The sequence below is a fragment of the Serinus canaria genome, chromosome Z (genome assembly GCF_022539315.1).
Source record: "Serinus canaria isolate serCan28SL12 chromosome Z, serCan2020, whole genome shotgun sequence".
NCBI lineage: Eukaryota > Metazoa > Chordata > Aves > Passeriformes > Fringillidae > Serinus > Serinus canaria.
Window position 1 is genome coordinate 56,421,482 of NC_066343.1, and position 12,471 is coordinate 56,433,952.

A 12,471-nucleotide genomic window follows, 5' to 3' on the forward strand; every position below is an offset into this window, starting at 1 on the left:
GCAAATCATTTTAACCCATAATCTGCCAACAATGCCACATTCACAAAGGCTTCCACTGTTAGTATTACTATTTCAGAATTATTTAAATTATTAGCTAGTCTCAAAATACAACACTCCAATCTAAAATACATAGTCTGATTCCACATAGCAGAAATACACGAAAATAATTTGGTTTTAAATAATCCACTCAAGTAAAAATAAAGGTTTTAATTTTTAAACTGCACAATCTTAAAAAAGGCATCTCCTCCCAGTTTGTGTTAATGAGGACAAAATTGCAAGATCCATTCCAATTTCTTTCCCTACCCATTTCTGTATTTCCTTAAAGCCCTGATGTGCAAGAGGAACGGAAAAGTGCTTTTACACCTATGTGGACGTCAGTTGAACTTATTAGAATTGTGCAAATACAATAGTCCCAGGAACTCCTCACCTTTAATATATGCTCTGTTTGTTAGCACTCTTTTCAGGCTTTTAATTTGTTACACTTGTGCTTATGATAAAAATGCATATTGTTAACATTAAAAGTCCTATTTTAGTAACAATTACAAGCAAATCCCACACAGGCCAAGCCATAAACTGTTTTTAAGAGTGCTATCAATTCATCTGGCACTTCACAGACACAATATATGACAAAATGCTATTTCAGCTTGTAGCATTTTACAGCCTAATTTGGAAACAAAAAGTTGTGGTTGTCAGATGTAAGGAGACGGGCAACTGCAACAAATGGAAAGGCTGAACGCACTTGGAAGATCACATGTGTGTGTACAAAAGGAAGTTACTCTTCAGCACACAATATTTTTATTTCAAGGCGTTGTTTTGGTTTTCTAGTAACAGCAGACTTCCAAATTTTTAAACTGAAAGTTTTTCCAGAACTGGTGGGTAAGAGAGTAGAAACGTATTGAAGAAAATCTAATTGAATAAAAGGAATTTTGAGGCAAAGCCCCAAGAAGATTGTGGACGTGTATATAAAACAGCTTCAGGTAAAGTAATGAATCCAGTTTCCGTCCACACTAGTAGTGTTAAGAAGCTACCCCAAAGGTGGAAAGAGACTGAGAATAAGGAATTAATCAGTTAAAATCCTGGCAAACAAATACTGAAATTGAAACAGCTGTAAATATCCTATCCCTATCCTAAGTCATGTATTGATATAGCAACACTACTTTCCAACTTCTACCATTTACAGTCTCCGTATGTTACCAATTTCAAGTGTTTTGTCATTGTTTTGTAATATTATGTACACTGTAAATAAGAAATCCAATAACATCCAGGGCTGTGTTTAGAAGTGTTGCCAGCAGGTCGAGGCAGGTGACCTTGCCCATTTCCTGAGCACTAGTGAGCCCACATCTGGAGTGCTGTGTCCAGCTGTGGGCTCCCCAGCACATGGACGCGCTGTAAGAGATCCAGTGTGGGAACACAGAGATGATTAAGGGACTGCAGCATCTCTCATATAATGAGTGAGAGAGGTGGGATTATTTAGCCTGGAAAAAAAGAGGGCTCAGGAGGATCTTACCAAAATGTATAAATATCTGATGGGAGAATGTAAAGAAGACAGTGTCAGATTCTTCTCAGTGGTATCCTGTGACAGGACAAGAGGCAATGGGCACAAACTGAAATACAGGAAATTCCATCTGAGCATAAGAAAACATGTTTTAACTATGAGGGTGGTTGAACACTGCAGGAGGTTGCCCTGGAAGGTTGTATAGTCTTCATACTTGAAGTTATTCAAAACCCAAATGGACACAACCTGAGCAATGTGCTCCTCTAGGTGACCCTGCTACAAGCAGACCAAGTGGACTAGATGATCCCTGAGGTGCCTTCCAAACTTAACTCTGTGATCCTGTGATTTCCAGCAATTTCTCAGAACAAGGACAGTGCAATGTATGTGGAGAAGACAGCTGCTATGAAGTCTTACTGGGTTTTATTTCAAACATGAAATATGTAATTTTCTTCAAGAATGAGTAACCCGGTGACTTTTAAGTGCTTTCTTAGTTTTAACATTTTCTCCCCCTTGTATTTTCCTAAGGTATGCAAATGTGAGTTCTTATACTATAGAAACAGTGCCTTTGAAACTGATTCAAAAAGGCAAGACAGAAAAATACCTCCAGTAAATGAAGAAATGTACCAGACTGCTGCATTTGCTTGGTCTTACCCGTGAAATCGGAGAATCCATGAAAGCTGTCATCATCCACCCTGCAGGCTTCCATCAGGCTACCAAAAAGGGTGCCAATGGGGTCCAAAGGGTGTCCCACCCAGCCTTCAAGATTTGTTATTGAGATTACTCCCCTGTGGAGAAGGTCTGTGGCAAAAAACACACACAGAGGAGGGAGGGAGGGAAAGAGAGCTCATGTAAGCCCATCAAAACAATTACACAAGTGAAACTGCTTAAAATGCCCTCAGTATAGAATTCAAAGCATTTCCAGTAGCTTCTGCACAAAAAGAGAATATAGCATCTTTCCGGGTGAATTCACTGCCCTTATTGACTATGTAAATGAGGAATAAGAAAAGAGAAAGAATGGAAGCCAAACTTTTTGAGCACTAGCAAAGCGTATTATAGGTCAAAAACTTCAGTGGCAATGTCTTTTGAAATGTCTTCCTTGATATTACTAGGACTCTTCTGAAAATATCTGCTTGAAGAATTACAACTAGGACTTTTTTTGTAAAATATTTACAATTTGCTCACTCAAAAAGACGCAGTACCCTTTTTACATTTTTAAATTAATCTGATGGAACTGAAATAAATTTAAATATTCTAAAATATGTTCCAATTTTATAAACTATGAGCTTATACAGCACCTCTTGTTCTGCACTAAACTCAGGATGACAGTTACTTTAAAAAAAAAACCCAAAAAATGTTTAAATTAAGTATACAAGAAAAAATTGTCTTTCCATAGGATCAAGTGCATTTTTGGTCATTTTAAGATTTTAGTCCACAAATACCTTCTCATCAGTATTTTTCTGTAGCCCATACCCATTACTTGATTAGAACACAGCAAAAATATTAAGTGCATTGAATTGGAGGAAGTGTGATTGTGCTAACAGGTATTAGCTATTCCCCAAATGCACATCATATGACAACTTCCCTTTGACACTCCTAGCTTTCTTCCTCCCTGACATACAGACACAAGTAAATGATGAGAGATCAGATGCATTATTGACTACCCTCTAAAAACTGCATACAACTGCATACATTATGTCTGCTCTGCTTCTCTGCCTGTCACACATTAACTTGTACCTCCCTTCACTCTCTCTTGTTCACAAAGCGTCATATATCTGAGTAACCATATGCACTAAATTTTTAAGTCCTGCTTTCTCCTATTTAAATGAGTGGGGGCTACAAAATGAAACACAGACACACTGTCAGGATGGTAGAGGATTTTTAAAGAGTCCATTAGTATGTAATATGAAAAACCCAAGTAAATGATTCCATTACCTAAAAAATAATAAAGACAATAGGAAGAAGTAAGGAATATTACCAAGAAGGATTCATCAGGGTGACTTCTTACTGATTCACTTTGTTCTGTTTATTCTGTTGTGCCTACTTATGAGCTTCTCTTGTGTCATGCCAACCAAAGGCTTCAATCATCTCGCTAGAGACATTTAACTTAAAATCACACAAGGGGTTCCACGGACATCAGATCAGCCGCATAAAAGCTAAGCAGAAGCATGGGGTGTTTGCTGAACAAAAAGCCTAAAGCAGGACTGTTGCTGCAGTTTGCCTCTGGTTATAGAGACCAGCACACTTTATGGTATTAAAAAAGTCTTTTAAAAATTTCCCACAAAATTAAAAAATGAAAATAGCAGCGAGTGACAACACAGAAACAACAAACTATTTTGTTTCAAGGCAGGATAGATCACATTTCATGCACTTTTTAAAAATGCTAATAGAATATTAGGTGATAGCTACAGAAACAAGAAAGGAATTTAACAGAGGTACTGAATGTCTACATGCTGCACTAGCAACTGGGAATGAAAAGGAGCATTATTACGACCAGCACACTTGCAACAGATTTGTCACACCTGCCAGTGGTATGAACACACACACTGACAGACACCTCCCTTCTTAACAAAAAAAGATTTCAGAAAAACCACTTACTCCTTTTTTTCTGTGTGAAAAAAATACAGAGGCACATAGGAACTGCAGGTAAAGTTTCTTTCAGCTAGGTGCATACATTATCATCTAAATGCTCATTTCTGGGAAACATCTGAACACACACTTGAAAAATTTACACATATAATTTCACACTGGTATTTTTGACTACAATGCATGAGGATACACACAGTTTAGAATAACAGGGAAGATCTAAAATAAAATTTGAATGAAAGGATTAGTATAGCAGCTGAGAAAGTAACTCCAGTTTTTCTACATACACTCTACCACAAAGCCACCCCCTTCATCCACTGCCTCTTCAAACTACAAAGGTTCAGAGCAGAATTATTTTGGGTTGCAAAGCATTATAAGAGATTCTCCTGGAACACACTGCCAGATTTGATGAATTTTTGTAGTTCAGACTTTGCCTCAGTGTACCCTCTAGACTTACACATCAGAATATAAAGTTCAGCAATTATAGATCAGAGAAAAAAAAAAAACCAAACAGCTGATGTGCCAAAGGCAAAGTGACCCTGTAAACAGGGTGACTATTTTCCTTGTGTAACCAAAACCTCTGATTGGAATAAATGCCCTATTATGCCATATATATTGGAGAAGGCTGATAAGAGCCCGGCACAGCTCACAACACAGTTTACAGAAAATCTCTGACATCTAGAATGTGACATTTACCACTATCCAAACTGAAGAGCTAAAAGCCATCTCTTTCACTATAGTTTCAAAACCAGTTTCCTCATGCAAACTTCCCGGTGTTACTGTCAACTTGCACACCCTTTGCCCTCCTCTTCCACACATTTACCTTTCTTCTGAGCCCGGAACATTTCCAGCTGTTTCTGCTGCTGCCTCCTTAGTGTATTAACAATAGCTATTGCTAGCCTCAGTGCTTCTCGTGGGTATCCATGAGATCGTAATGCATCCACCCTCGCGCAGGCTGTAGGAACATGTTCTAAAACAGAAAAAGTAACTGAAGAATAGCAATGCCTCCATAAATGCAATGGCCTGTTTTGCTAGGTTACACAAAAGGACTTTTTTTGTTTCAATTTTTTCTCTTTTGTTTTGTTTTTAAAACTATGCAAGAGAGACTTAAAGGACTACTTCTGAGCCAACATATCAAGGGAGCCTCTGTTCTTTTTGCCAGGCTTTTCATCCATCTCCCCACCACCTCCCCCCTCAAAATAATGCCATAGAAAATGAACAAAGCACCAAGTCATGGAAACATCTTTCCGGTTTAGCCACTTACCATGCCAGAGGGGCCACCCCTGAGAGTCAAAGAGCAAGTTTTCAGTGTCGTCATGGTAACAGTAGTTGGTGTACAGGTCACTGCTGATAATGTGCTGTAAGTGGCTATCCTGCCAGTGCAGATCGCACGCCTCAATGGCTCGAGTAAACACTGTCCGATGTGGCCTGTTCGATGAATCTGTCATTTTTACAGGTTTAGAAAGCTGCATCAGCTTTTACTCATTCATACACGAATCAGTCATTCACAGTGTTCCTCTCTTCTGCCTATTCACCAATCCCCAGCCGATGGCAGTCTGCCTTGCCCTCTCTCCACCAAGCAGCCCACAGATGATATTTCACATCCTATTATTACCCAAGAGCTCAGACAACATGTGTGCCATTCATCTTGCATTGAGAGAGAGATCCAGAAACCAGCACAGCTGATGGCAGACAGGACTCTGCACAGTCAACTGCTAGAGGTGAAGGACATTCAACAGCAAGTACAAACTAGAATGTATATGGCACTCAAGCATCCCCAGTGTCTCTCTTTCGATCCACAATTGTCAAAATAAAGGAGGGATAAACTGCATCAAAGATTTGTAGTTTTTCTTTCTGAGAAGTGACACTAACTTTGAGCACTTGTATAACTTTTTTGGTCATGAACATAAACAAATACTATTAATAAAGTGAGGTCCTGAAGCCATGGGGCTGACATAATCCTCACTCAACATCTTCCTAAGGCAAAATTTCTCTAGTGACACGCCACTGCATCTGTCAATGCTCAGAAGCCATGTCAGAGTTATCAACAGCGTGTCCATGTTGGTCTGAACATGATGAGCAAGCAAAATACTTATCTAAGGGGTAATTTGCTGAAAGAACTTATCTTCCTGGCTAGTTGTGAAATTTAATAATGAACCAAGTTTTCTCCTTCACAAGAGAAAGAAACAACAATCTTCCAAGAAAAAGAAACAACAATAAACCCGACTAATGCACAACTGACACCGTTCAAGAAATTTAATCTTAACTTTATTGCAATTGTATGCAGAATGTATTATTACAGTTAGTTTGAGGACTATGAGCAGTTTCACCTGCAAAAACACCCTGCATTTTGCCTAGTTATTACCAGTCATCTTTGTTTGAAGATGACTGTACAAAGCTTCTGTCGGATTTGATAATCAGATTTGAGATTAGAAAGCATGCTATCGAGTACAAAGACATCTCCTCCAAGACAGCAACACTGCAGCTGCACCCTCCACACACCTGCTAATGCAGACGGTACATACAGAGCACATCCTACAGACATCTGCTTCAGTTTCTCACACAATTTTCATGTAGTTTAAAAAAATCCCTCTTAAAACAGCTACCAAGGCTTTGTAACTGCAAACAAAATAACCCCAATAGCAGAAGGAATACTAGAGGATATTCAAGCAAAAGACAGCGGGCTTTTACACGACACACTTGAAGGACATCCAGTTTTCAAGCAACAATATTTAGCAGCACCAAGTGAAGAGTTAGAAGCCCTAACAAAACACAAATACCTGCTCTGAAAGTGTTACAGCCCCAGTTTAACAAAAGACCCGCATATTCATTCTTCTGCAAAGACAGCATTAGTACAACTGATTTTCGCGGGTCAGTCCTCAACAAGGAAGTTACTTGTCTCAGGAAAGAGTGCTGAATTCTGCAAGGCTAGAGTGTATAAGATAGAAGTTATATGTTGCAGTCAGTGCATATGTTTAGGCTCACCTTGGTTAGCATTTGCACCCTGAGGCAAAGCATTGGTTAAATTGGGCAGCTCGTTTCCATGGTTTCCATCTTCCCAGGGACAAACATCCACACTGTTCCATTTTTTCAGCTGTTTTAGCCAACTGGACTTCTGCTCCAACTTGCAGTGGGGATTTAAGACTATACACATCCACAGAGCACCTGATTTTAAAAAAATTGCTAAATTATGTTTTCTATTAAAAATGCAGCAGCCAATGACTAATAGCAAACTTCTACAGCATATACTTTTTCTCTACTCAAAGGCTACACTGCTTGCTTCCCAGCTACGCTTAACACCGTACAGACTGAATTCCTGATCCAAGCATTTGGGCTGGTGTGGCCAGTCTGAAGCAGCTGAAAGATGGTACCAAGCCAGCCTTCTAAATTAAAAGGCATTAGTACATCTTTTGTATTAGAAATCTAGAGTTCCCAGTGTATGGCTCATCAGACAGGAAAATCAGTGAAAGGCAAAAAGGAATTCACATAAAGTAACAGAAGTTACCTTTAACCAAGTTTTTCTTTTAATTCTTGTACCAGAAGTGAATGTTGTTTTATATTAATGAGAACTATGTATGCTTCAGCTTCACATCATGGAAACCAAGACACACATTAGTAAGACAAGCACCTTGTAAACATATACTTTCACACTCAGAACCCATCAAAAGTACTCATGTAATTAATTCCCAGATGCATCTGGGTCTCTGATAACCAGTACACACTAATCTTGTGCAGTGTGATAGGAGTAAGATATTTTTACAGCAATTACTTTAGTAATTTGGCTACTCTAGAAAATTTGTTTTACATTTTCTGTTTAGGGAGTTCTAAGGGAAGACTAATTTGTGCTGACATATCACATACCACCACTTCATAAGCTGCTCCCTGAGATTGTATCTAGCACAGCATAAATGCAGGGGTGTCTAAAAGCATAAATGCATCTGGGTGTCTAAAGGTAATTTTCAAATGGAAAGGTTTTTCTCTAAATCAGCTGTCCCTTCACCAGCTTGAACTTTGACAGAAGCATGAAGACATCTGAAAGTACTGTTTAGGAACAGTTCATTTGCTCATTAAGGACGTGCCTTATACACCAGAAGAGATCACAAGAATTTGCTTAGACTATACAACGTTCATGACAGGCTGGAAAAAAAGCCAAAGAACAAAAATGCAGCTGGTTCTTCTAGGATAATAAATGTCTCCCATTCTAAGGTTCTTTTGCTAACTAAAAATGCAAAATTGATACCCCGGACACAGGGCACTGCATCACATTTATTCCTAAAGTAACTCAGGTGGGCCACAGCCCAGAAGCCAATGGAAATATAGCATGATTCTTAAGGTTAAGTCTCCTGCTATGTTTGACACTAACATATTAGGGGAAGCAATATAAAAAAAATATGAAAAACAAAACAAAATACAGTATGTTACTATTCAGAACACCAGAGAGACCCTAAACTTTAACTGCAGTTTATTACTTCACAATAGATTAGAGTACAGCAAGTGTTCTGGGTTCAGGAAGTGTCTGAAACTTGCCATTGGGGTAAATAAGGCCAATACCACTTTTAAAAACTTATTTTCTTATTTTAACATATTATTTTCTTTAGACACATTTGCCAGCACCCTTCACTCTCCAAAAGGAGTCAAATTACAACTAGTTCTTATTATTAAGCATCAATGATTCAGTACTGCCCAAGACAGAATGTCTGCATTTCTTGCAATCTGCAAAACATAACACAGGATGCAGCACATTGGAAAGCCTTGGAGAACAGTTGTGGGCTTGCTTATTTATTTTCAAAATCAAGTACCACTTAAAGGCATCACACTGTACCTCTTAGTCTAACAAAGAATCCTAAACAAAACAACAACAAAAAAAACCCCACCAAAACAAAAACCAACAAAAGAACCCCAAAGAACAACCAAACAAAAAACAAAACAAAACAAACAAAAAAAAGAAGAAAGAAACCAAAACCCCCAACAACCCACCAATGTAATACTTTGTAACCAGATTCCCAGTGTAGTCAGACTGAAGCAAAAAGCAAAGTGGAATATCTTAAACCCACTAAGCAAACCCACTGAGTATTACCTCAATCATCCATCAAGGCAGAACACACACTACTGTACTGCACCACAACCCTACAGAATAAGTGGTTTTCTTTTATTTCTCTGCATCTCAGGAACACCACGAGACACAAGACAATTCACCAGCCTCCTGAGGAAACTCCACTACACATGTGGTACATCTATAAGGGAGGAGAGGGCAAGATAACCCAAAGTACTAATATTCTTTAAAAATATTTCATGTGGGAAACTATGTCAAAGCTAACTACAATGTTAGTAGTCATTGTCTCTGGAACTCAGGCAACTTCATGTAAAGAACGATTGTATTACCAATAAACCACTCACAATCCACTTAAAATTTCAGAAGAACCCACAATTGCACCCTGCTCCCTATGACTTCAGAGAAAGCTGTATGCAACATGTGAGATCTCAAACAGCTTTGATGGCTCTTGATTCCCTGCAGGAAGAGGAGTGTGAGACAAAACTCACAAGAAAAAAAAAGGAGCAGAAAGAGCTCCTGTAGTGCTACAAAGTGTACTACCTGGAAGAAGGATGCATAATGCCAGTGATCCCACACTCTTCAATCTATTTGGATTTCTAGGTCTTTTTTTTTAGTTGGGGTTTTAGTGAGGTTTATTTTGGTGTATTTTTTTTCCTTCTCCCATCTCTCCCTCCCTGCCCCAAGTGTATGCATTTACCTCTATTCATTTCTCTTCCTATTTCTGCAGCCTTCCCCCTCCCCTGACATGGGCTCCATTCTGGCTGTTTCAATTCACTGATTCCTGCCCAGATCCTCGCATGGAAAAGTCTGAGAAAAATATTCACTTGTGTCCAGACTTTATCATATGTCAAATGACAGGAATCTGGAGGATATTTTTATTTGACTCTGATGCCATTCAGTGGAAGGCCCCTCGAACTAGCCCTTAAATGTCAACACCAACCTGAAAACGTATCCTAGTCTCAAACAAGAGAGTTTCTATTTCTGCATGATGGATCCCATTTGGGGAAACTGCTGATTATGTTTACCCTTTACTACAGAAACGGCCTATGGACAAAATGAAGGACAGGTACTCAAAATTTCAAGAAAGGTATCGGAATAAATTTCTAGTGACTTCAGCCTAAAAACTGCTGTTGGCAACAGTTCATGCTCCAAAGAAATTTGGAACACATTCCAAAATGCATTAATATCATTCCTAAGTTTACATGTTTGATTACATTTAATGATGTCACTAATGCAAACTACAATATGAACAAAAGTGTCATTAAATAATAATACTTTTTAAAAAGAGACACCAAAACCCCAGAGAAAGTATTTGTGTTTACAGACTGCCTTTCTCTCTAACAGCTCTCTCTCATTCCTATCTCCTTTTCCCCAGATTTTTTTCCATACTGGTTCTCAGAATGCTGACACATCTTCCCTCCACCCCAAACTGCATGCTATTAGAATACAACTGAAGTTCTTGTTTAAATTCCTGGACTCTAACCTCTATCTTTCAGTACAAAACTCCTCATAGCATAGTGCCAAAACAATCACAGTTCAATATACAAGAAGTTTTCCCCAGAAAATATTTGGAAAATATATGACATGTTGCAACTGCAATATGATACTTATTTCACAAGGGAAAGGGTATTAAAGCTGTTACACTGCAGTGAGGAATTGCCTATTTTGATTCAACACTAATCTCTTGACCTTAAAAAAGGCAGTTTTGCCAAAACAGACCTTTGGTTCAGACAGAGCTCCTTTTGAAATGCATAATTGTCATTCATCTTTAGTGTTCACCACAACACCAGGAAAAAAAAAAAAAAAGAGAGAGAGAGAGAGAGAGAGTTTTAAAAAAAATTACATGCAGGCCTTCCTTGTACATACAAGTAAATAACAGTACTTTTATGTTTCTCTGGTGACATCTATACCGTTGAATTTATGGGATAGTGTGCATTTACATTGATCAGGATTTAAATACGCAAACTGAAAAACGTTAAGAGCATTAAGTCACTGTAAAAGTAGATGTAGTATAGAGCAGTAGAATAACTACACATCCTGTATACACATACCATGAAGCTATACTGAGGACCCAGCATACTGTTCTGTTCATCTGTTTGATTACACTCTGCTTTTCCTGAGAACACCACGCTGTCTTTGTCAGAGCTGCTGTACAGCTGGGCTTGAGTCAGCATTTCCTCATTCACAACACCTGTGTAATCAATTGCTGAGACTTGGCCTCTGCTTTGGAATTATACATTTCATACACTTTAGATCAAACAGTGCATTTCCAAAATTAAATATTCAAGATACACATGCTGTAACATTTCTTTGCCCTTTCCATTAATGCACAACTTAATCTTAAAAAATAAGCATCAGGAGTAGTATTTGACCATTTAAAAGAAAATGTAGCCGGGTAATCAAGATCATACCCTCTGCCCAAGAGACAAGACAGCTTCAGCACCTGCTGCACAATTGCCGCTGCGCCCCACTTGAGACTAATCAATTCTATTACAGAAGCATAATCTTCCAGCATTGAAAGTGCCAGAAGAAAAACAATACTGGCAGACAGAACCTACAAATGCTTTGAAGTGTAAGTGTCAGCAAAGGACTTAAAAGTGGTTTACATCTGTATTTTAAACACATACCCACTTTCACTGGGACAGACACTTGGAAACCTCAAGGAAAGTACTGTGCAGTGTTTATTGCTTCTGAATGAGAAGGACAAGTGCCTTCAGAATAACTGGCAAAGCTGTTGCCCTTCTCCTGGTGTGGAGAGATCTCCACCAGAACAAAGCATAATCACAAGTCCCACTGGAGACTGCTCCAATTAAACAGCTGCCTTTATAGAACAGTAAAGACAGGCAAAGTGCTTCAGGACTGTTGCCTCTTCAATTAGAACATCAAGAAAAACTACTCTCAGCACTCAGTTGCACCCAAGTTGCAATTTTATTCACAAAAATGCCTTAATGCATTCTGGTTTCAATAATTAGCCTTCAGAAAAAAAAGGTTTTCTTTGGGTGTTTCTTGGAGAACAGAGTGCTAAATTTTGCACTAATTCATTGTATTACTGAATTAAACTTTGATGTATTGGTCTTGACAAGTGCTTCATGCTGATTGTATTGTGTATGATAGTATAATCATTCATCTTGCACTTTACACTGGCTGGCTGATTACCACAATAGATTACCTGCAGCACTGATGGCAGAGGGAATCACTGCCTTTCAGCAGGCTAGCCTCCAAGCAGGCATTTCAGAGAGGGGAAGTGTAAAACAGAGAAAAATAAAATGCCTAATTCTTAAGCTTCTCTTTCTTGCTGCCTGCTGCTGCTATAAGGGTTAAAGGCACATGTGCATTTGGC

At 38.6% G+C, this 12,471-nt stretch overlaps 1 protein-coding gene across 1 annotated transcript in view; it reads right to left on the reverse strand.

Moving 5' to 3' along the window:
• Positions 1 to 12,471, reverse strand: part of ZSWIM6 (zinc finger SWIM-type containing 6) — a 103,808-nt gene that overhangs the window by 15,876 nt on the left and 75,461 nt on the right. The window contains exons 5-8 of the mRNA XM_030236820.2: positions 7,064 to 7,243; positions 5,343 to 5,519; positions 4,902 to 5,048; positions 2,147 to 2,293 (exon numbers count right to left, since the gene is read on the reverse strand). Of these exons, the coding sequence (XP_030092680.2) occupies positions 2,147 to 2,293; positions 4,902 to 5,048; positions 5,343 to 5,519; positions 7,064 to 7,243 (651 nt within the window). The remainder of the gene's footprint in view (positions 1 to 2,146; positions 2,294 to 4,901; positions 5,049 to 5,342; positions 5,520 to 7,063; positions 7,244 to 12,471) is intronic.